Source organism: Mesoplodon mirus (genome assembly GCF_964341445.2).
Source record: "Mesoplodon mirus genome assembly, chromosome: 16".
NCBI classification, from domain to species: Eukaryota; Metazoa; Chordata; class Mammalia; order Artiodactyla; family Ziphiidae; genus Mesoplodon; species Mesoplodon mirus.
Window position 1 is genome coordinate 34,617,737 of NC_138992.1, and position 22,553 is coordinate 34,640,289.

Consider the following 22,553-nt stretch of genomic DNA (forward strand, 5'->3'; position numbering starts at 1 on the left):
CTTCTAAAGTACTTAGGTTCAGAATCATAGACATTTAGTGATTGTAAGTAAGTGGGTTCAGGGCAGGCGTGGTTAAGATTTAAAGTCAAAGCTTGCCCTTGGATAACAAAATTAGGAAGAAATAAGTCTGTCACTAACATGATGGACCTTTTGAGGTACCTGGGCGGTGCGATCGGGTTGTTGGATTTCCCGGTTCCCTACAAAGCCTGGTGCCTGATCCGCTGTGTCTGTGAATGGCAGGGGGTGGTCAGGAGGACTAAGGAGGGCGAGGTGCTGCCTGTTGAGGGGAAAGGGGGTCTCACCTGGTCAGCTGACCTGAGCCCCAACCCCGTGATCCCCCAATAATCTTCTGATCAGTCATCAGGATCTTCCCTCCCCCAAACCAATACCAGGAAGGAGGTGACCTGGATGTAAATTTTCTGGTCACTAAAAAGAGATACTGCCTCTCCCCCCATCCCCCCTGCCCCCATCCCCACACACTGTGTTGCTAATTACTAATATTCTGGCTTATATAGCAGGCTCAGAACACAGAAAATGATTTGAATGGCTCTTTTCTCATTTCTCCCAAGGATGACACGTCACTAGTGCTGTTCTAAATGCCTAGGAGAGAAGTGAACGCATTGCATGCAGTGGCTGCGTCAGGGTTTAGTCCATCGTGGAGCCTGAGATGAGAACACTGTGACCGGGATCAGCCTCCCAGAGACAAGCAGCTCTGTAGACTGACAGGGTCCCTTTCAGAGGCACTGAGGACAGCCACCCCCAGATACAGCTGCCCTGGAGGCCCGTGTGGGCAGCCACTGGCCCTGCCTCCCCGCCAGGGTCACTGTCTCTATGGTAACTGAGTGCCAACCTCAGCCTCGCGCTTTCCTGAACTCGGACGGGCTTCCCCTGTCTGTAGCATGTCTCTGACATCCTAGAATGCTTCATCCGAGAGGTTCACAGGTCCCCGGATTCGCAGTCCCCTCTGGCACACACGCATCCCCTCACAGAAGGCCAGAATGCGAAAGTGCAGGCAGGGCTGTGCTGAGCTGGGGTGTTGGCCCCTTAGCTGGGTGCCCATTCACCAGATAGAGACCTGATCCCCACACAGGCCTCAGAGTTTGCAGCTTCAGAGTTTTGCTGCAGCAGAACCATAAATTAGTGCATATTACAAACTTTTAGGGATGCCTGGCAATATTCAATATGAGTTAAAATCTGCGATGACCAAGAGTCATGTGGATGATTTTCTCAAAAGCTTTTTTCCTAAGACAGATGCCTTGTTTATTTGGAAATTATTCAAGCTGCATGTCATTGCTTTGCCTGAGCTCCTCTCCACCCTCTCCTCACCCCCACCCCACCCCCAAAACCAGTCCCCCAAATCTCTGCACTTGGCTTTCATTTGCTTTGGATACTGTATGCCCCAAGGGCCCACAGAGAGGAAGATGACTGTCTCCTGCCTCAATGTGCCCCACGGAAAGGCGCCAAAGCTTATTGTGCTTCCTTTTGCTTATAGGACACATTTAGCATCACTACCAAGAAAGCGTCTCTGGATATATTTCTGCCCAATGGAAGGAGCATTAAAGTCGAAATTCTAACATCAGATACTGCCGAAAGAGTCCTAGAGGTAAATTTTATCCAAATTCCAGCCCCAGAACTGAATTTAGGAATCATTCTGTTTGAAGGCAGGGACTAGGATTCAGTTACCTTCCAGAAGCTTCCTGCCTATCATTTTACTCTGGATGACTTATCTGTAGAGATGCTGGCTTCTTCTGACAGACTGTTGGAGGAATCTCAGCTACAGCCAATCCCCAGGGTCTCTTTGGGTTTTTTTCCCCCTCTGTGGGGGAAAGGACCTTTCCAGGTCCTTGCTTAGGCTGCTGTCGGTTCTCTGGAACTCAGCCAGGAATGTGCCCTGCAAATATGCCAAGTGCTTTATTACGGGGTGTCCCTACTTGGGAGCAGGAAGGAGGGTGGAGCCCAGATGAGACTACCCAGGTGGGCTGGTGACAGCTTCTGGCAGAGAGTGACCGTGGGGTTGTCAAAGCCAGAAAGAGTGGTCCCTCCTCCCTCACAGGGGAAAACCCCTGAAACCAATGCCCAGCACTTCTAATTCTGGGTCCACAGGGCCAGAACTGAGTTCTGGTCGGTTCTCTGAGGACTCAGAGGACGAGACCCAGAAAGCATCCTTCCTTCTCCAGATGCAGCCATTACCAGCTCTGTCCCAGAGGCCTTTCCTTCCTCGAGCTGGGCTTCAGAGAGGACTCCGTCTTCTCTCACCCACACACTGCTCTAGGGCCAGCTCCCAGGTCCCTTGCCTTTGGAGGATTTTAGTTTGTCAACTTAAATAAAAAGGTTAAATGAGGCAGCTCAAAACTGTCAAGAAGGTGAGTGTGTTTAGGGATAGCAAAGGAATTGCAGCTGGGGACGTGAAAGCTGGAAAGGCTGCCCACGTGTCCGCTGAGGGTTTGGGGGAGGCTTTATTTATGGGCCGGGGATGTAAAGAGGGGAGAGTCTACTGAAATCAAAACAAACGGGGACCAGATTTGAAAATTCCCCCAGCAGACAAAACCGGTCCGGTCACACAAACAAAGCTCAATTCCACTTATTTTGTGAGACCAACCTGACCTGGGTCATATCTTGTTTGGGTCTCTGGAAACCATAAGCAAAATTTCCCAAGACTGATATGAAGCAACCCCGGACTAACTCCCTATCATTTAAGAAAATTCCAATATTATCTGTTTTCTGTGAATTAGGCATTTACGGGAAACCAGGCTCTCAGTCCTTAAGTCTTGTCTTCCTGAGGCACACTTGTGGGGCTTTCCATCTTATATCCTCCGGTTCCATTTAGATTGAAATTCTTTCACAAATTCTAATCCTCCAGAGAAACATTCAAGGGAGAATAAGAAGTTACAAACAGGAGGAAGTCGGAAAGTTTCTAGGACCTTTCCAAGGATGGAACTTTCTTGTGCTAGGGTCCTGGTGTCTGCCACCTTCTGAGCCGATGACCGGAAGTGCTCCCTGCTGGGCTCCCAGCTCTTGAGTCTGCCTCTACCTGAGACTGTGGGACCTTCCTCCTGCATTATGGCTCCCCTTACCAGCCTGGAGATTTGAGCCCACATACGCCCTCCTGGTTGAGTCCCCAGATTAGGAAATACTCCTTCTCTAGATCTTGCTCTGCTCGAGAATGATTATTTTGCACCTTTCTTCCTACTCAAGTCACTACATACACCCTTTTCTTGGCTCCTGGATTGTGACCTGGTTGCACGGTATCAGCAGCCACCTGGTTGCTGAGGCCATCCATTGACAAGTTACCCTGGGTCCTCCTCCTTCACCCCCCAAATCCTACTGACACTACATCCCAAGTCTCTCTCCTCTTCATCCCCATGCCCCTAGCCGCTCCCAAACTAATCTCCCTGCTTCCAGTCTTGCTAATCTGTACAGATTTCTAGTATGATCTTTCTAGAAATTATCAAGGGCCCCTGATGCTTAACACTTGAGTGGATTTATACCAAAAGACCCCAAAACACAAAACACAGTTCCCTAAATTGCCCTCCCAGGACTTACAAAGTGGGAGATAGACACATAAAAGAAAGAGGAGAAGACAGTAATAGTGAGGGTAGGGACCACAAACTCAGGTACTCTGTGGCCAGGCAGGTAAGTCAGGGGTGCAGCTGTAGGATATAAGCTCATTTGGAAATGGTTGGGCCTACAGAGAACTGGAGAGTAGCTGCCCTGCCCAAGGACACCATTATTGATATGTTTTACACACACTGGGCTCGCTGGCCAAACTAGACATAACTGTAGCTGAAGATGGCTGCTGGTGGGAGTAGGGGTCTCCTATCTGCTGGGGTTAGGACAAGTCCCAGATTCAAATTACAGAGCTGCTACATGTGAGTTTGGGTAAGTTATTTAATTTTTTGAAATGATGTCTAAGTAATTATAGCAATAGCTCACGATCCATCAGCAGTGGTGAGTATGGTTCTTTATCATTATTGGTATGATGTTAGAGGGAGTGCTGAATAAGTATTGAGTAGGGCAGTAAGTCTAGGGTTCCACGGTGCCACTTGTTTTGTCCGGTTCCCCTTGTAACTGATAGCAGAAGTTGAATGAGGTACATTAACCTCAGAAAAATGTACTTCCCCTCTTCCATCACATTGGCTCGTGAGAAATTCAAATCCATAGGATGGACATCATTAGCAGTGGAGGTAAAATGAAGTAAAGAAGTTTCTGTATAAGGTAAAGCGAGCACTTGGCCAGGCACAGATGTGAATTCTCTTCCAGGGGCTGGGAAATTCTCTAGCTGACATAAAAATGTAACGTACATTTTGTAGTTAAAAATTATTGTCCGTATCTTCTCAAGCATACTTGTCACCATGCTCACTTTGCTTCTCCAGCCATCCTGATGGGCTCTTTAGTTTCTTTTTTTTTTTTTTTTTTTTTGCGGTACGCGGGCCTCTCACTGCCGCGGCCTCCCCCGCGGAGCACAGGCTCCGGACGCGCAGGCCCAGCGGCCATGGCTCACGGGCCCAGCCGCTCCGCGGCACGTGGGATCTTCCTGGACCGGGGCACGAACCCGTGTCCCCTGCATCGGCAGGCGGACTCTCAACCACTGCACCACCAGGGAAGCCCCTGATGGGCTCTTTAAGGACCAGCAACAAACTAAAATCTCTTTTTTGCTTTCTATGCATTTGTGCTAATGTCGTTTTATTGGTGGTGTTTATGTCTTGAAGCATCATTAACATTTGCTAAGAAGGAAATACTATTGTGTCTCTTTTTGTGCTGCTTTCTCCTCCTCGAAAGGTGTCTGTATTTATGTCTTTATAACTTATAGAAAGTGTCTCCGTTCCCACTCCTCTATCTTCCTTGGCATGTAAGCTTGCTGTTTTCACTGAATGAGTCAGAGAAGAGAGAAATCTACTTTGAGTGGGCATGGGTTCGTGTTTACTCTAGGAGAAGACGACTTTGCAATGTTAACACTGGTGCACACTCAGCCCCACACACAGCGGTGCCCTGTGTTTTGGTTCAGGGTTTTGCTTTGTTTTGTTTTTTTGTTTTGCAAGGGCATGGGGAAGAGAGTAAGGTAGAAAGAAAGGGAATGGGGATAAACATTGAGTAAAAGTTGTGAAAAGTTCCCAGGCTCTTCTTTATTTTCAGAGCGATACTAGAACACCTACTCATACCATCCACCTAATCAGACTGTCTCCCAAGGTAATTTACAGACCTCGGACAAGAAAGTACCCCTTTCAGCCTGGTACAACTGCCAACTTGAGAACTTGGAGCCATGGTCAAGGGGTCAGCTCACGCACAGAGCCATACAGGTGGACCCCCGCGCAGAGGGTTGCAGAGGTGATCTAGCAAATTCAGACTAGGCATGCAAAGAAATCACCCAGGAACCCAGGCTTAAAGAGGGGGTGGGCTGGCCGAGTGGAGAGGAAAGAGCCTGTGGAAGCATGAATGTTCCTACTAAGGGAGGGTGAATGGATGTGAAATGTTTCGAGGTTACAGCCTCATGACCAGTTGGTAAAAACGAAAACACTGGTGTTGAAATGAAAGCTGTTTGAGGTAAAGGTCAAAGAGGAATATGAAATGAGGGCAGCCTGTGCCCGGGATCTGAGGTTTCACTGAGCAAAAGCCACATAAATTAGACTTGAGCATCACAGCAGACATCAGAGAGAAGCAGGCCTGGAGTGTCATAGGCGGACATTAGCCTGTATACTTTTATATGCCAGCCAGTGGTGGGGAACATCCCTTTTCCCAATATCTGGTAATCCAGCCCCCAGGGAAGGTACATTGGAGCGTGGGCCCCAGGGGCAGGTATTACAGAAGGGCTGATGATCCTGGAGAATGGCTACTGCCCTCCAGTGGACAACAGAGACCAAAACAATCTGGGAGACGAGTCCTTATCCCAGATGGGACAAACCAGTCTCAGCTGGGGCCAGTTCATGTCCATTGTTGGGGGGACTGATTTTTTTTTTTCCCTGTAATTTTTAAAAATTTCTAAAATAAGTATATACCATTTTTAGATTCAGAAAAGATTTCTCTTAATACCCACTGGCCCCTTAAAGCTCTTTTTATTGATATTTACAGGTGGACACTCATAACTTTTCCCTCCTCTTTCTCATCTTTGGTTAAAGGTGGTATCACACAAAATTGGACTGTGTCAGGAGCTGCTGGGATACTTTGGACTATTTCTCATTCGGTCTTACAAAGAGGGCAAGCTGTCTGGTAAGGAGAGAAGGAAATGCAGGCAGCCTGAGATGGGGTGGGCAGGTGTGGGCAGGCACTCAGCCAGGAGATGCGGGGTTGCAGCTGAGGGGCCAGTCACCCCCCAGGGGAACGCCCCAGTGTGTGGTCTCTACTATGACTCTCGGCCCCTGAACCGGACATTTGGGGGTGGGGGGCTGTGCCTTTGTTCAAGGTGAGCTGGGGGTGAGCAGCTCCAGAGGGGCAGCATGGTCAGGAACAAGACATCAGTTCTCTCCAGTAACCACACTTCCTCTTGTGCCTCCTGAGCCCCAGCGCTGCTGTCCGGTGCACCTTTATCCCTGCACGCTGGGGGCTGCTCTCCAGCCACGCCACAACACCCTTGTGGATGGAGTGCTGGACTCCGGGCATCAGCAGATCCCATCAGACCTTGTTAAGGAATATCTCCTTGTTGAGGAATATTTGCTATGAAATGTGCATGATATAAATAAGTTCTTAGGTTCTTTAAAAAATATACATGCAGTGAGATAGTGACCAATGACATTGTTTCATATAGCTTTTGCTTTTCTCTACAGTGCATTTCTAGATATTACAGTTATTTTTGTTGTGAGATGGTATCAGTTGTCTTCGAGTAGTTTACATATGTCCTCAGAAGCTGTGGGGAGGTGATTTGGAGATGGAAGTTAGCTTGGCCACCAGGAGCTGTGTGGTGTGCTGGTGAAGGCACTGGACCTCTCTGGACCCCAGTTTTTTCATCTGTGTCACAGTGAAAATGTCCCCTACTCAAGCCATTGGTCTTTTATGAGAATCAAATGCTACTTATTTTTTAAATAAACTTCAGAAAGTTAAAAATTACATATAAATGCAAGACAGTATTAATTATTCTTCCAATAGTAATGCTCTATTTTATCATTTTAAAGCACTGCACTGTATGAAAACTATCTGTGCTGTTTCAACCAATAAGACTCTTTTCCCTTTCTCTAGTCATTAAAAAATTGGTGGACTTTGAACTCCCTTATGTTAGCCTTCACAGTTCTGAAGTGGAAAACTTCAAGCTTGGACTCAGGAAGTGGTGAGTAAGCATTTATTGTGACAGAAGGTATCTCAGGATATCTTAGCTTTGCAGATCAGAGTTTGTCAGAATCTCCCACATCCAGCTCACAGCCTGACAGCTCTAGGGAGCTCAGGAGCTTGGGGAAGTTCCAGGAAAGCAATGAGGAAGAGAAAGGAGCGAATGAACCAGAACATTTGTCCTAAAGAATAGGACGCTGAGGATGACTTTCACGGGTCTCAAGTTAAAAACTTGAGGGATATTATCATGAGGATGGCAGCCATGAAGTTAAGCCTGTGGGTAGGGGGATTGGGGATTGAAGCAGATAATGGTGAGGAATTATAGGTCGTGTGTTTGCTTTGGAATAGATGACTGACTGTATTTAATTGAAGGACTTTGTTGATGATTACAAGCAAGTCTGATTTATCTGTTGAACTGTGGTATTCCCTGAAGGCAAAGAGTGGACTCAGCCGATTCGCAGTGAATTTTTTTTTTTTTTTTTTTTGCCATGCCGCACAGCTTGCAGGATCCTAATTCCCCGACCAAGGATTGAACCTACCCGCCCTCGGTGGTGAAAATGCAGAGTCTAAACACTGGACCCCCAGGGAATTCCCCCACAGTGAATTTGAACTCTACGTATTTGGCTTATATTCCTAAAGGATTCCAACAATACATGCTTATTTACTAGAGCCAGACATATTTTCTTAGGTTGATAGGACACAATCTAGGAAAAAAATCTGCAGTATTTTTGCAGAAAATACTTTTATTTCTCGTAGAAAGAAGGGGTCCTCTGAAGAACAAACAAAATAACAATGGGGGGGCTACCCTGGTGGCGCAGTGGTTGAGGGTCCGCCTGCCGATGCAGGGGACGTGGGTTCGTGCCCCGGTCCGGGAAGATCCCACATGCCACGGAGCGGCTGGGCCCGTGAGCCATGGCCGCTGAGCCTGCGCGTCCGGAGCCTGTGCTCTGCAACGGGAGAGGCCACAACAGTGAGAGGCCTGCGTACTGCAAAAAATAATAATAATAATAAAAATAACAATGGGGGAATGGGGGAATTAATCTGTAATTCCCAATGTTTATTACTGTGGCTGTATTGGATTGCTTCTTTGGCTCACTCTTGCCCAGCCCAGTTAATCTGTAATCTGAACACAGAAGTTTTTAAAGAAAGGCATTTTGACATCGAGGAATAGTAGATATCTTGACCTTGTGATGCCTTGCTAGAGCTCCAGGCTGTGGCTTTGAATTTCGGAAGAAGATTCCCAGCAAGGCTAGAAGTTCATATACTGCTATTCAAAAGTATTCTGAGAAATGGTCAAAACCTGTGGCATGGAGCCCTGAGAAGGGGAAAAGGATGCAGTTCTGTCTGAGAGTTTAGAGAGTAGTTATTCTTCTGGAAGCTGCCCATAATAACAGGTGGTTAAGCATAGTTGTTCCTGGGAGCTGAGTATGTGAATCGCAGGGTTTAGCTGAACTTTAGTCATGTTATTCAAGCTCTCTAAGCCTCAGTTTCTTTATCTGTAAAATGGGAAATAATAATAATAGGGTCTATCTCATAGGATTATAGTGAGGGTTAAATGAAGTAATCCTATATGCTCAATAAATTTTGGTCATGTTTATTATTGTTATATTGATGATAATAATGATGATCATAGTAACCCCCCACCCAAATCCCTGGGGCTTAGACTGTTTTGTCCATGGGCTCTCCAGAGAACTCGAGATCAAAGAAGAGATGAGGATTCTGTCCCTCACCTCGAAGCTTGAATTGGAAATTGGGCTTTGCCTACGTCTTCATTAAATAGATAACTTCTGGATCATAAGTGCAAGACAAAATGTCTACCCCATCACCAGCCTGTATCTCAGATCTGGGCAGATTGCCTTTGCTCCTGGGGACTGGGAGGAAAGGAGGTCCCACTTCAGCTGTTAGAGCTGAGGATGAGGTCCCTGGAAGGGGAGAGCCTGGAGAAAGGATCCCGCAGGTGCCTGGCCCTCTGTCCAGAGTGAGGTCTTATTGGGTTGGAGCAGGGAGGCTCGCTTGACTAACACCAGCTGTGGGATTCCCAGCTGGTGAGGCCTCGCAGTGAGACCTGGTCAAGTTTTAGGGATTTTTCTCTGTCTGTGAATTCCCTGGTGCATCTCTCCAAAGATGCTATAGTTCCTTCCAGACCAGAGGGTGCCTGCCCTGGCCGCGCAGGGCCCCAGTCTGGGGTGGGTCTGGGAGTTCTCCAGCTCTGCCGCAACTGTTGCTATTCTCTGCCACACAGGGCACCTGGGGAGAAGGGGTGAAATAGCTAAGTGGAATTCAGGGAGGAATACTTCAGCTTCTCCTCCCCAGCCCCTAGAATGAAGCTGATCTTTAAGCAACATTTTCATCCTTTTCCTGGTCTAGGCCGATCCCACTGTCTCCGCCCCCTCCACTGCTGAGTGCCCTGATTCTGCTCACCTGTGCCTTCAGACTGGTGATAGACCAGCCCTGGCGCACCCTCTCTTGGTGGTTTCTGTCGGTTCTTAGCATGCCACTGGGCTCACACAGTACTTGTAACTTCACTTGTAACATCCTGGCAATTCTAGAGCTGTTAGACAGACATGAGGCCCTGCTATTTGCAAGTCCCTTTGCCAAGGTCCAGAGGGGCAAGTCTGAATAGGACCCAGCACTGATCTAAGGGGTCTTCACACCTGGTGTCAAGATCAGCTTGATCAGAGCAGAAATCAGGATAAACTCAGCATGCTGAAGAAGCACGGGGTGGGGGGGTGGGGGGGTGTTTGCTAACACAGACTTGAGGAGTAGGGACCAGAGGAGGGCACATGAGGATGAAGCTTGTGGGAGAGGCGGGTAAGCCCGGGAAGGAGGCTGCTGAGGCGAGTGGTCTTCGGGGTGGAGGGAGAGAAGAGAAAACAGGGTCGGAATGTAGAGTGTGGGGGAGGGGAGAGAGGCCAGAGATGGAACTGGAAATGACATTAGAGTCTTGGGAGCAACCAGGATAAATGCTCTAACTCCTGGGACTATGAGGGTCTGAAAAGTTACTTGGGGAAGACCACTCCAGTTAGAATGTGGAGTGTGGGACTGAGGGAACACAACCAAGGCAGAAAGTCTGGTGAGGAGGTCACCAGAGCAGCTCAGGCGAGAGATGACGTGGCCTGGGTACCGGGCAGTGATATAGATGTGGGTACAGGGCAGATCGTTATGCCAGGAATTGCCGGTGGGGAGAGGGCGTGAAGACTTGGTGGCCAAGAGGGGAGCTGGGTGTGAACAGTGATGTCCACCATTCCCTTCAAGCTTTTTTTTTTTTTTTTTTTTGCATTTCTATTCTCAGAGCCCACCAGGTAAGCTTACAATATAAGGACAATAGGAAACAGAAGAAATGGAAGGACAGTTGAAGACTAGGCAAGCAGAGGGTTGTGGCTTTGCTAGAAGAGGGGGCCTTGGTTCAAGGCGTCGAGGACCACCACTTCAGAGAGCATGTACTCCCAGGTTTGTCCATTAGCCATGTCATGAATTAACTGAACGCTCCTGAATCATGCAGGTACCTGGATCCATCCCTCGACGCCAGGCTGATGGACTGCAGAGCAGCTGTAGATTTGATCTACATGCAGGTGAGGCGAACCAAGAGCTATCAGAACACCAGATACTATAGGCCTTTTGAGTTTGAAACCATTACAGAACACGTGTGGCAGTTCAGAATTCTACCTCCATACCTAGAAGAGGCAATTTCATATAAACAGAAAGTAGAATAGAGGTTACACGGGGCTGGGAGAAGGGGAGGCGTTATTGTTTAATGGGTATAGAATTTTTGCTAAGGATGATGAAAAAGTTTTAGGTGTAGAGAGTGGTGCTGGTTACACAGCATTGTCAGTGTTTCTAGTGCCACTGAATTGTATACCTATAGATGGTTAGAATGATAAACGTTATGTATATTTTAACCACAGTAACTAAATAAATAGAATATAAATAGATAAATAGATAAATATTTTTAAAGAAGTAGAGTTTAGAGGGAAGAGAATTCTACCCCATTCTAACAATCTCTCCGAATTGGCAGCTGATACTCCATCACCTAGGCTAATTTACACGAGCCCGGAAAGGATATCCCTGCTAATTTAAAGTCACGCATGGTCCCTAAATCTCACTTTAGCATAAGCTTCTTTTTCCCTAAACCAACAAGTAGCGTACCCGCCCCCGGGGCCAGCCTCATGGGCAAGTGGCCTGTGGGGCTGCACTGCCCCCGCCCTCCGTGCTCAGATGGCCCCAGGCTTGTTGAATGCTCTGCTGTCCCATCTTGAAATTCTTAATTTTTTAACAAGGGACCCTGCATTTTCATTTCGTACTAGGCCCTGCAAATTATGTAGCTGGTCCTGCCTTACCCCTGCCCCTCCGTCTCCAGAAAAGTAAATTTAGTGTTTGGCCTCCTTTCCTTGCCCGACTTAATGTGGTGAAGGCTCTGCTCAGCCGTGGTCAGCAGAGGCTGCCTCTGTGATGCACCACTGGTTACCCCCATCTCAGCTCCTGCCTGCTTCCCCAGCTCCCCGCCACTCTTCACCCTCAGCATCTGCGGAGGCCTGATCCTTTCCCAGGCCTGGCTTGCCAGTTGTGGGAGGGAGGTTTGGAAACTTCTTTTAAGGTGTTCCATGAGGTTATCCCTCAGTTTGTTCTCAAGCAGCAGAATGGTGGGTCGAATTCCTGGCCTGTTCAAACCCTCTCACGGTTTTCTATTCCCTCAGACTAAACCCCACATCCTGACGTACTTGCTTTGTCTTCTCCTTAGCATTTCCACCATTTCACTATATATAACATTTTTGTTTACTGTCTCTGTCCCTACTAGAATGATTTCTCAATGAGATTGGGAATTTGTTTTGTTCACTGCTGTATCTCCAGAGACTAGAACTATTCCCAGCATGACCTTAGCATTAAGCCTCCTGGGGGGCCCCTCATAGTACTAACTGTTTTAAATGCATTGTTTCATTTAAGCTTCATAATAATTCTGTCAGGCAGTTGGTACCATCTGCATTTTTAAGAAAAAGAAAAAATAACGTTTGCTGACAAAGGATTGAGTAGGCTTAGAGGTGGAGGATTTAGAAAAGGGATTTAACACATTTGCAGGTGGCTTTTATGTAGTGCGGTTCTAAGCTGCTGTACTCTGTGGCTTTTCATAAACTAAGTAGGTAAAATTGAAGAGAGGGGAGAAGTGTCGGGTCAGACATTACTTTTAATGAGCTTTGCAAGGGGACAAGGAAACATTGATAGAACCTCCTGCAGTACTTTGGTTGTAGCAAAAAAGTGAAAGGGGGGATTTTGATGCTTTGGTTTACGAAAGAGCATAGAAGAGGAAAAGCACATGCTTCTGGTTTTGTTTTAAGCAATTACATTGCTTTAATTGGATTCTTTTAAGCAATTCTTCATTTTGGAGTTGTTTGTTATGCAGCAATAGCTAACTGATACATAGCTGTTCATACTGTTTTCCCTTTAGTTGGATTAGGTGTGTTGTTGACATATGTGTTGAGTCTAATTGTCATTTAAACTTACTTCATAGAGTATGATTCTGCATGGAATGGGAGTTATTGCTTACACAGAGAGGCAAAGAGTGGGTGGCAGTGTTCCCTTTTACACTGGAAAAGCAAATGTTCATCTTTGGAGAAATGACCGCAGTTCCATGTTTCACATTTTCTCGCAAAGCAACAACCAGGTGCTTTATGTTCCCAGAGAGAGGAAACTGCTCCGTTTTATACTAAGATTAAGCAAAAGGACTGCCTAGCACAGGCTGAGCAGTGCTGCTGAAGGTGAGAGAATTTGCCACATGCCTCAGAAGAAATGAAAGCAATTACCAGCTGGGAGAGACTGGCATGAGCAGTTCATGCACTGCACAGGACTGCCACCTGGCACTGTGTTATAATTCAATTGGCTGTGTTTTTTCTTAGTGTCACACAAGACCATCATATTGTAAAACCAATGGAATCATCAGTTTGACAAAATAGAGCATCATCTGTGTATATATCTCCCCCACTAGACCACCAACTCCACACAGGGACCTTGGCTTTTTCAGCACAGGGCAGAGAACCTGGGTGTATGACTGAACAGAGCAGACCCCAGCAGCCAGAATGTCACAGGACTCACAACCTTAATACACATTTCTCCTTAGGTGATTTTTTAAGAGACCAAGACCATTTAGTAAATGATTTCCACGAAACTCTTCTAAATTCTAAGAAGACAAATCAAAATATCACTTATTAAATAGTTAATGTTCACTATGGTATTTTTTATGGCTAGGATATAGTTTTGAGCTCGTTTCATATCCCACTTTGGTCCATGTATAACCATGTTCAGTGTACTTACACCCCTGTTACATGAGCTGGAACATAATTTACCATTTTAAATGTTTACTGAGGCTCTGCACCACTGTATTCTTGCTGTTATGATACATTATTAGTGTCTGGTTTATTTGCCAGCACATCCTTCATTGAGAATGCATCACCTAATTCTAATATTGTTTCTGTGGCATGGTTTCCAGGGATACAGAGTAGTGAGAATGAGGAACTGCTAGCATCATAATACGATATTTACCTGTTTTCATTAAGGAGTTGTAAACCAGAGAGATATCGATGGTGTCTCCTCGTATAGCTGGGGGAAAGATGGCTTCATGGAAAGCACACTGAATTGTAGTTTCAAAAATGCATTCTAGGGCTTCCCTGGGGGCGCAGTGGTTGAGAGTCCGCCTGCCAATGCAGGGGACGCGGGTTCGTGCCCCGGTCCGGGAAGATCCCACATGCCGCGGAGCGACTGGGCCCGTGAGCCATGGCTGCTGAGCCTGCGCATCCGGAGCCCGTGCTCCGCAACGGGAGAGGCCGCAACAGTGAGAGGCCCGCGTACTGCAAAAAAAAAAAAAAAAAAAAAAAAAAAAAATTCTATCCCTTGCTCTGTCACTGGCTCTCTCTCTCTGGGTGACCTTGGGACAGTCCCTTCATCCTTCTGGAACTGGAACTACAATTTCTCCCTGTGAAGCGACGAGACTGAACTAATAGTCTCTAAGTAAGTTTTTTTCCAGCTTTAACAGACTGACATTCAAACCTTAGCTCTTTGCCTGGCAAAGTCTTCAAAAAACTGTAGTTGATGTCATAATAACCTGTGCCATTATCATTCCTTGAATGATATTAGATCAGTGCTGGGTCCTATTCAGACTTGCCTCTCTGGACCTTGGCAAAGGACTTGAAAATAGCAGGGAGCCACTGAGAAATGGAAAAGGGGCCCCAGGCCAGCAGGAGGGAGGGAACCACAGTGCTGCCTCCTTGGGGAAGCCTTACTTGCCTTCTCCCTCCCTGCCCCCATGGTATTTTTTTCTGCCCTCCATTATGGTGCCCGCACCTGGCATTGTGAATACTGGTTCACATAGTTATCTCCCTAGCTAGACTCTGAATGGCGAAGGGCACAGATTGTGTCCTGGGCGCTTAGGATATGTGAGTGAGAAGCAATCATCCTTTTAAAAAGTTAATGGAAAAAGTTCTGAGGAGTTCTGATAAATAACAGTGCCATCATAATTAACCATTAAGGAATACTCTCAATTTTTTTTAAAGCAAGCATGTCCAGTGATGTCCCACAAGCCAAGTGGGCTCCCGCAAGGTGTTTCTTTCCTCCTTCTTTAAAAAAAAATTTTTTTTAATTAATTAATTTATTTATTTTTGGCTGTGCTGGGTCTTCGTTTCTGTGCGAGGGCCTTCTCTAGTTACGGTGAGCGGGGGCCACTCTTCATCGCGGTGCGCAGGCCTCTCACTGTCACCGCCTCTCTTGTTGCGGAACACAGGCTCCAGACGCGCAGGCTCAGTAGTTGTGGCTCACGGGCCCAGTTGCTCCGCGGCATGTGGGATCCTCCCAGACCAGGGCTCAAACCTGTGTCCCCTGCATTGGCAGACAGATTCTCAACCACTGCGCCACCAGGGAAGCCTCTCATTTTTAAAATTTGAGTGACATTAAACAAAATGGAAGATTGCATATAAAAGTATAAGTTTCTGGATTTTCTAAAAAATACTGAAGGCTCAGTCAATTCTGGGCCTACATTCAGCAGGGCCACCACTGGTCCATTTACAATTTGTGCAAATTAGAAAGAGGTGCCCCTTCCCCCAGGCAGGCCCAGCCCTGCATCAGGGCCCATGGTACGATAAGGGGAGTGTGGGCTGACCACTAGCCTCCTAATACCCCCATGGCTCAGTGCCCTTGTATGGGCCCAATCTGCTCCCGCATTCCTGGCCTTGCTCTGCTCAGCCTCAAACACCCAGAGCCAAGTGGCTGATGCCTTGTTTAAAAAGGCCTGCACTCTCCATTTCTCCCTACAAAAGCCTCTGCAGAGGGCACTAGCGTATGTGTGATTGAAGCTCATGAAAACCTTGACTTACATGATTTCATGCAGTTTTAAAAATTAGGTTCCGCGTGAGTCTCCATCAGCCAGTCTTCAGGGAACCATATAACTGAATAGAGACATTTATCTAAACTTGACTCTCTCATTGCCTGGAGTGAGGTACTGTATATAATACATTTGAGTGATGACTTCTGAAGTCATAATCAGGGGCAAAGGTTTTCAAAGGTAGTAAAACAAAAACAGTTATGTTACCTCTCCTGTAGGATATGTAAATCTCTGTGTTTGAGACTCCCAGATCTTCTAATGATGAATGATGTATCTTTGGTTAGTACTTACATACTAACCGCCATGATTGCTGTTTACCTTGTTTTTTTAGCCATGTTTCTCTTTGACATCGTTGCCCTGTTCTAACAGTCCTTACAGGGCTCTAAGATCAAGTAGAATTCTGGAAAGAAAAAGGTGTTTTCTTCTTCACACCCATGCTGATTCCATTCTGGTGTGGTATCTAGGTTCAGTTTTGAGAATAGTTGGCAACAAGGAGAAAGCCTTGGGGTGTGTAGCTGCCTACATGGTCAGAATTCAGTGTCTTGGGCAATAGGAGAAGGGATTGGTGGAGTGGCCAGATCTGGGTTTTAATCCAACCCTTGCCACTTACTTACTGGGTTGTCTTGAAAGTCATAACCTCTCTGGATGTTGATTTTACCCATCTGTAAAATGGGGGTAAATGTTCCTAACCCACAGAACCGTTTGGAAAAAGTCAATGAGAAAACTTATGTAAAACAGGTTCTCAACAAATAATAGTTATTCTTCGTCTCCTCTCTAAATCCATCTCCTTTCCTCCAACCTAAAGAGCAACGTCAAAAATTTATTCAGCTTTTCTTTCTCCTCTTGGAGATAAGGCATAACCTGTCCTTCAGTGATACGAGGGACATGACACATAGACTTACATTCAGACTAAGATATAAATAAGTGCTGATAATTGGCAAAGAATTGTTTGCAGTTTTGCTGTATGTAAGACACTGGACAAGATACACTGAGGTAAAGGACTCAGGCTCTTTCCTTGAGGTGTTAACAGTCTGAGGACCACTGGAAAACTCTTTTAAAGCATGATGGCAGCATAGCACAGGCTACGTGTATGCAGCTGATGAGATGGAAAGCTGATCTCAGAGCCTGCCCTGGGGCCAGGCAGGATAAAGGGGTAAGGGAGGCTGGATGCCAGGAAAAGAAAGGAAGAGCACAGAAGAAATTGCTGAGGGCTTAAGTTGTCTTCAGGTAATTTCTCTCTTTAAGACCAGCGTTGTTCTGCTTAAATCATCAGTGCAGATTAGGAAACAGAACTGAGCAGCCCATCAGGGAGTTGGAGTTTGGGAACACTAGCTGGTGGCAGTTACCCAAAGCTGAGCAAAAAGGGCCTAACAGGGGCTTCCCTGGTGGCGCAGTGGTTGAGAGTCCGCCTGCCAATGCAGGGGACACGGGTTCGTGCCCCGGTCTGGGAAGATCCCACATGCCACAGAGCAGCTGGGTCCTTGAGCCATGGCCGCTGGGCCTGCGCTCCGCAACGGGAGAGGCCACAACAGTGAGAGGCCCGCGTACCGCAAAAAAAAAAAAAAAAAGAGCCTAACAGTATATTCACTTTTAATTGTTTTTCAATTGTAAAATTGTTTTCATCTTATAAAAATATGGAAATATGGAAGAGCGCAAAAGTAAACATCATCCCAAATCTTAAATCAATCATACGTATAAACTCAACTTTTTTGATGTGTTTATTTTGTATACTACATTTCACTCATACGTACATCCATTTTTTTGACTCCTAAGTGTGGATACAAGGTCTTTTGGCTTTTGTTTTACATATATTTTTTGTTTTATAAATATCAGGATCTACTACTATGCCCTTATTTTGTAACTTGACATTTTTCCATGTATCAATGCATCAGACTTTCCTCATGCTGTTAAATATTCTATATAGTTTTAAATGATAGCATAAGCTATTATTTGGTTGTACCTAAACTCAATCACCTATTTTTGGGTATTTCATAATAGTACCTATTTCATAGAGTGGCTGTGAGGGTTGACTTTTTTCTTTATGTGGGGGGTGGGGGGTGGGGAGGAGCGCTAAAATAATAGAAATTTATTCTCTCACAGTTCCATAGGCCATAAGTCTGAAATCAAGGTGCTGGCAGGACCATGTTCCCTCTCAGGGTGCTAAAGAAGTTTCTGTTCCTTGCCTCTTCCATCTTCTGGTGGCTCTGAGCATTCCTTGGCTGGAATACTACTCAGCCATGAAAAAGATGAAACCCTGCCATTTGTGACAACAGGGATGGACATGTTGTATTTCACTCAGTATTTTGCTGAGTGAAATAAGTCAGATGGAGAAAGACAAATGCCATATGATTTCACTGAAATATAAATTAAATAATCAATAAATAATGTGATAAAATAAATGAACAAACCAAACCAAACAAAAACAAATGCATAGATACCGAGAACAAATTAGTAGTTACCAGAGGGGGAGGGGGTGGGATTGACTTTTGTTTTAGAGCAATTAGAACATTGCCTGCCTGACACATAGTAAGCACTATACATGTGTTTGCCACTATTAATAGTTGAAAATTTTTCAGTATTACAAACAATAGTAGTAATAGCCTTATCAGTACATTTTCCCCACGTCTATGTTTATCATGCCTATAGGTGGCTTTAGATTTATATGCCAAGTCACCTCCATAAAATTTTACCAGTTTAAATTGCATCAGATCCATATGAAACTTCCTGTTTCTCCAAACCCTTGCCAACTCTGAATATTATATATATTTTTTGTCTTTGCCAATTTGAGAGGCAAACAGATTCTTTGACTACTAGTGAGGTTCAATCTATATTTGTCATTTGGAATTCCTTTTTATTAATTGCTGATACATATCCTTTGTCCATTTTCCTATTAGGGATGTTTACATTTTTACTGTTGGTTTACGTAAATAAGATCAACTCTTTGCCACATATGATGCAGTCATTTCCCCTGGTTTGCCATTTGCTTCTTAGTTTTGTTCTTGGTGGTTTTATATACAGAAGTTTTTGTATTTTTATGTAATTATACATTCATTTATATGACATTTTATCTTTGTATCTTAGAAAGGTATTTCCTATCACAAGATCAGATAAAAATACCTTTTATTTTCTTCTGGTTCTTTTATGTTTTTTTTTTTTTTTTTTTTTTTTTTTTCTTTTTGCGGTATGCGGGCCTCTCACTGCTGTGGCCTCCCCCGTTGCGGAGCACAGGCTCTGGACGCGCAGGCCCAGCGGCCATGGCTCACGGGCCCAGCCGCTCCGCGGCATATGGGATCCTCCCAGACCGGGGCACGAACCCGTATCCCCTGCATCGGCAGGCGGACTCTCAACCACTGCGCCACCAGGGAGGCCCTCTTTTATGTTTTTTACGTTCAAATCTTTAAACTATCTGTGTTTATTTGATTGGGTGGTGTGGGGAAAGAGCTAATTTTATTTTCTTTCCTAAGTGCTACCAGTTGTCCCCAAACCATTGAGAAATTGCTTCCCACATCCAACTAATTTAAAAAGTAACCTTTATAACATGCTAAATCCTTATATGTGTCCACTTGGGTCTGTTTTCATAGCCTTTCATACACGAGTATGTTTTTGTCAGATTAATTCATTTCTGTTAATTTTGCTAATTTTACAACTTATATTGTTTTAAGGCAATACAGGACATTGAAAAAGAATGGGCCAAACCCACAGAGGTGCAGAGGCAGAAATTAGAGGCTCTCCAGAAAGAAGACAACCAAACTAAGGTGAATGAAATATTGCACCAAGAGAAATCTCTTGGAAGGGGGTTAAAGAAACAGACTGGAATTGAGCTGTTTCTGTAATTTATAAACCCATGAAGCACTAAAAATGGGGCCTTTTTAAAGATGAGAATACCTTCATCGATTTTTCTTTTCATAAAATTAATAAAGGCTTATTGTTTAAAGATTCTAAAAAATACAGACAATATATTGTGAGTTCTTTGCCAGGTTAATTAATATAGACCTTTAACATCATTTTTAGTGACACAGAGTATTCCATTTTATAGTTATGTTATCATTTAGCTAACCAATTTCCTATTATCGGAAGTCAGGTTGTTTCCAGGATTTGCTGCTATAAATCACGTTGGCAGTGAGCACCACGAAGCCCAGGACTGAGCCTAATTTATACATACTCTGTGTGTTCCCAACACCTGGTATGGTTCCTGGCTGAAAGTCCCTGAATACAGCAGCCAACATCCTCTGTCTTTGAATACATGTTCTATTATTCTTTAGGATATATTTCTAAATGTCCATTTTAAAAACTTCCATAAATATGATACCAACTCACATTCCCCCAAGCAGTGTATACGAGTCTGACAAGTCATATTTTAACAGAAGAAATGGCCTTTGCTTCATTGTGTTGTCTCTTTTTTTTATCCTTTATACTTAACCAGTGTTCACCACCAAAGCACTGATTTTGAGGAAAATGCCAACAAATTTAGAGGACTCATTTATACTTAGGTTGATATAGAAAGTAATTCTTCAAAGTCTACCATGAGAATTTTATTGATGAGCTGCAAAAAAAGAGAAAAAGCATATACTGCCATGATTTAGTATTGCCCCCCTTAGTATTCCACCACAGCTTTGTCTGAGAAATTTTGAAGTTCAGTTTCTCTGTGTATTTGTAAATTTTTATAATTACAGCTTCTATTTTGATGGACAGCATATTGCTACTACTTTGGATACAGTTACCAATTCTAAGGACATTTCTGCTCTATAAACTTCTTAATTTAGTAAGAATGCCGTTTTTAACCACGCTGCTTTGCTCTACCAAAATTTGTATCTGTATTTTTGCCACAAAACAAATTTTCTTTTCTTTTATTTAAAAATGTTTTATTTATTTATTTATTTGGCCGCGTTGGGTCTTCATTGCTGTGCATGGGCTTTCTTCTAGTTGTGGTGAGTGGGGCCTGCTCTTCCTTGTGGTGCGCAGGCTTCTCATTGCGGTGGCTTCTCTTGTTGCAGAGCATGGGCTCTGCTGCGGGCTTCAGTAGTTGTGGCTCGGGGGCTCTAGAGCGCAGGCTCAGTAGTTGTGGCACATGGGCTTAGTTGCTCCGTGGCGTGTGGGATCTTCCCAGACCAGGGCTTGAACTCATGTCGCCTGCATTGGCAGGCGGATTCTTAACCACGGCACCACCAGGGAAGCCCTAAATTTTATTTTCTATGTTGAATGTTTTACCTGATTTTATCATAATATTTTGATAGTGGTCTTTTAGAAACCTCACTTTGAGTGTATGAATTTAGTCCTCTAAATTTTCTTTGCATTTTGTTCAAAATCAATGCTTTAGTGGTTGACCAAATATAAAGAATAAAATAAGATAACACAATGAATCAGAGGCCATTTCTTTTGTTAAAATATGTCTTGTTTGTCAGACTCGTCTATACTGCTTTGGGACAGGGTATGTGTGGGGTTTTTTTTCATTTGAAAAAATATTGAACCATTATTCAAGTTAACAAATTATTTTCTCTTGAAGCATCTGAGAATACTGCTATAAAACCAGCATTATTTAAGTGTTTGTGAAGTTCTACTAATGGAGTGAACACATTAACAGCTATTGCTTAATTTTACGCACATGTACAAGAAAACTTGGAATTGAAAATGAGTGAGATTAATCTAAAGGAGCAGTCATTTGATCTAAACCAGAGAGAGGCTAACTGTGGCCCATGGGCCACTGTTTGTGTAAATGAAGTCCACGGGCACACAGCCACACTCATTCATGCATGTATCATCAAAGGCTGCCTTTGTGCTAGAGTGGAGGAGGCTAGTAACTGCGATAGAGATCATATGCCCACACAACTGAAAATATTTACTACGTGGCTCTGCAGAAAAGTTTGCCAGGGCTTCCCTGGTGGCACAGTGGTTAAGAATCCACCTGCCAATGCTGGGGACATGGGTTCGAGCCCTGGTCCGAGAAGATCCAGCATGCTGCAGAGCAACTAAACCCCGTGCCACAACTACTGAGCCTGAGCTCTAGAGCCTGTAAGCCACAACTACTGAGCCCACGTGCCACAGCTACTGAAGCCCGGGCACCTAGAGCCTGTGCTCCACAATAAGAGAAGCCACCGCAATGAGAAGCCAGCTCCACAATGAAGAGCAGCCCCCGCTCGCCACAACTAGAGAAAGCCCGTGCGCAGCAATGAACACCCCACGCAGCCAAAAATAAATAAATAAATTTATTTAAAAAAAAAAAGGTTGCCAAACCCTGATCTAAATGAAAATACATAACCATACCTTCGGCAGTTACACATGTTAAATTATCTTTTTCAGGCACTTTTTTTTTTTTTAGGCCACGCCATGCAGCATGCGGGATCTTAGTTCCCAGACCAGGGATCAAACCCATGCCCCCTGCACTGGGAGCACAGAGTCTTAACCACTGGACCACCAGGGAAGTCCCTTTAAAGTACTTCTTAAAAGAGCTAATTTTCAGGAATTCCCTGGCGGTCCAGTGGGTAGGACTCTATGCTTTCACTGCCGTGGCCCATGTTCAACCCCTGGTTGGGGAACTAAGATCCTGCAAGCTGTGTGCCACAGCCGAAAACAAAAACGGAACTAATTTTCAAATAGATAATCCTTTTAGATTTCTGTCCTCTGGTTTTCACACAGTCAGGAATATCAGTGCACCTCCTTTGAATGGCAAATGCCAGCCAGCATTTTGAGCAAAGTACTTATTCATCAACAACTTTCTTGAGAAATGGAGCTTAACTTTTAATTAAACAAATACTTTCATCTCTTTTAGAGCATTGCAGCCAAGAGTTTATTACAAAAATTTTTAAGTGTTACCAAAGAATAACCTAAAGGAAATTTATTTTAATTTAAATTAATTAAATTAAAGATTTATACCATATAATAAAAAAGAACTTTTGTAGTAAAAGCCATGAAACTATTCTGAATGCTCTGTGGCAAGATT

General features: G+C 44.7%; 1 protein-coding gene across 1 annotated transcript in view; it reads left to right on the forward strand.

Moving 5' to 3' along the window:
• The window catches only part of SNX31 (sorting nexin 31), a gene marked incomplete at both ends in the record, with an annotated part of 64,725 nt that overhangs the window by 24,075 nt on the left and 18,097 nt on the right, over positions 1-22,553 (forward strand). Inside the window, 5 exons of the mRNA XM_082601379.1 lie at positions 1,493-1,603; positions 6,114-6,204; positions 7,168-7,255; positions 10,757-10,826; positions 19,279-19,371. Of these exons, the coding sequence (XP_082457505.1) occupies positions 1,493-1,603; positions 6,114-6,204; positions 7,168-7,255; positions 10,757-10,826; positions 19,279-19,371 (453 nt within the window). The remainder of the gene's footprint in view (positions 1-1,492; positions 1,604-6,113; positions 6,205-7,167; positions 7,256-10,756; positions 10,827-19,278; positions 19,372-22,553) is intronic.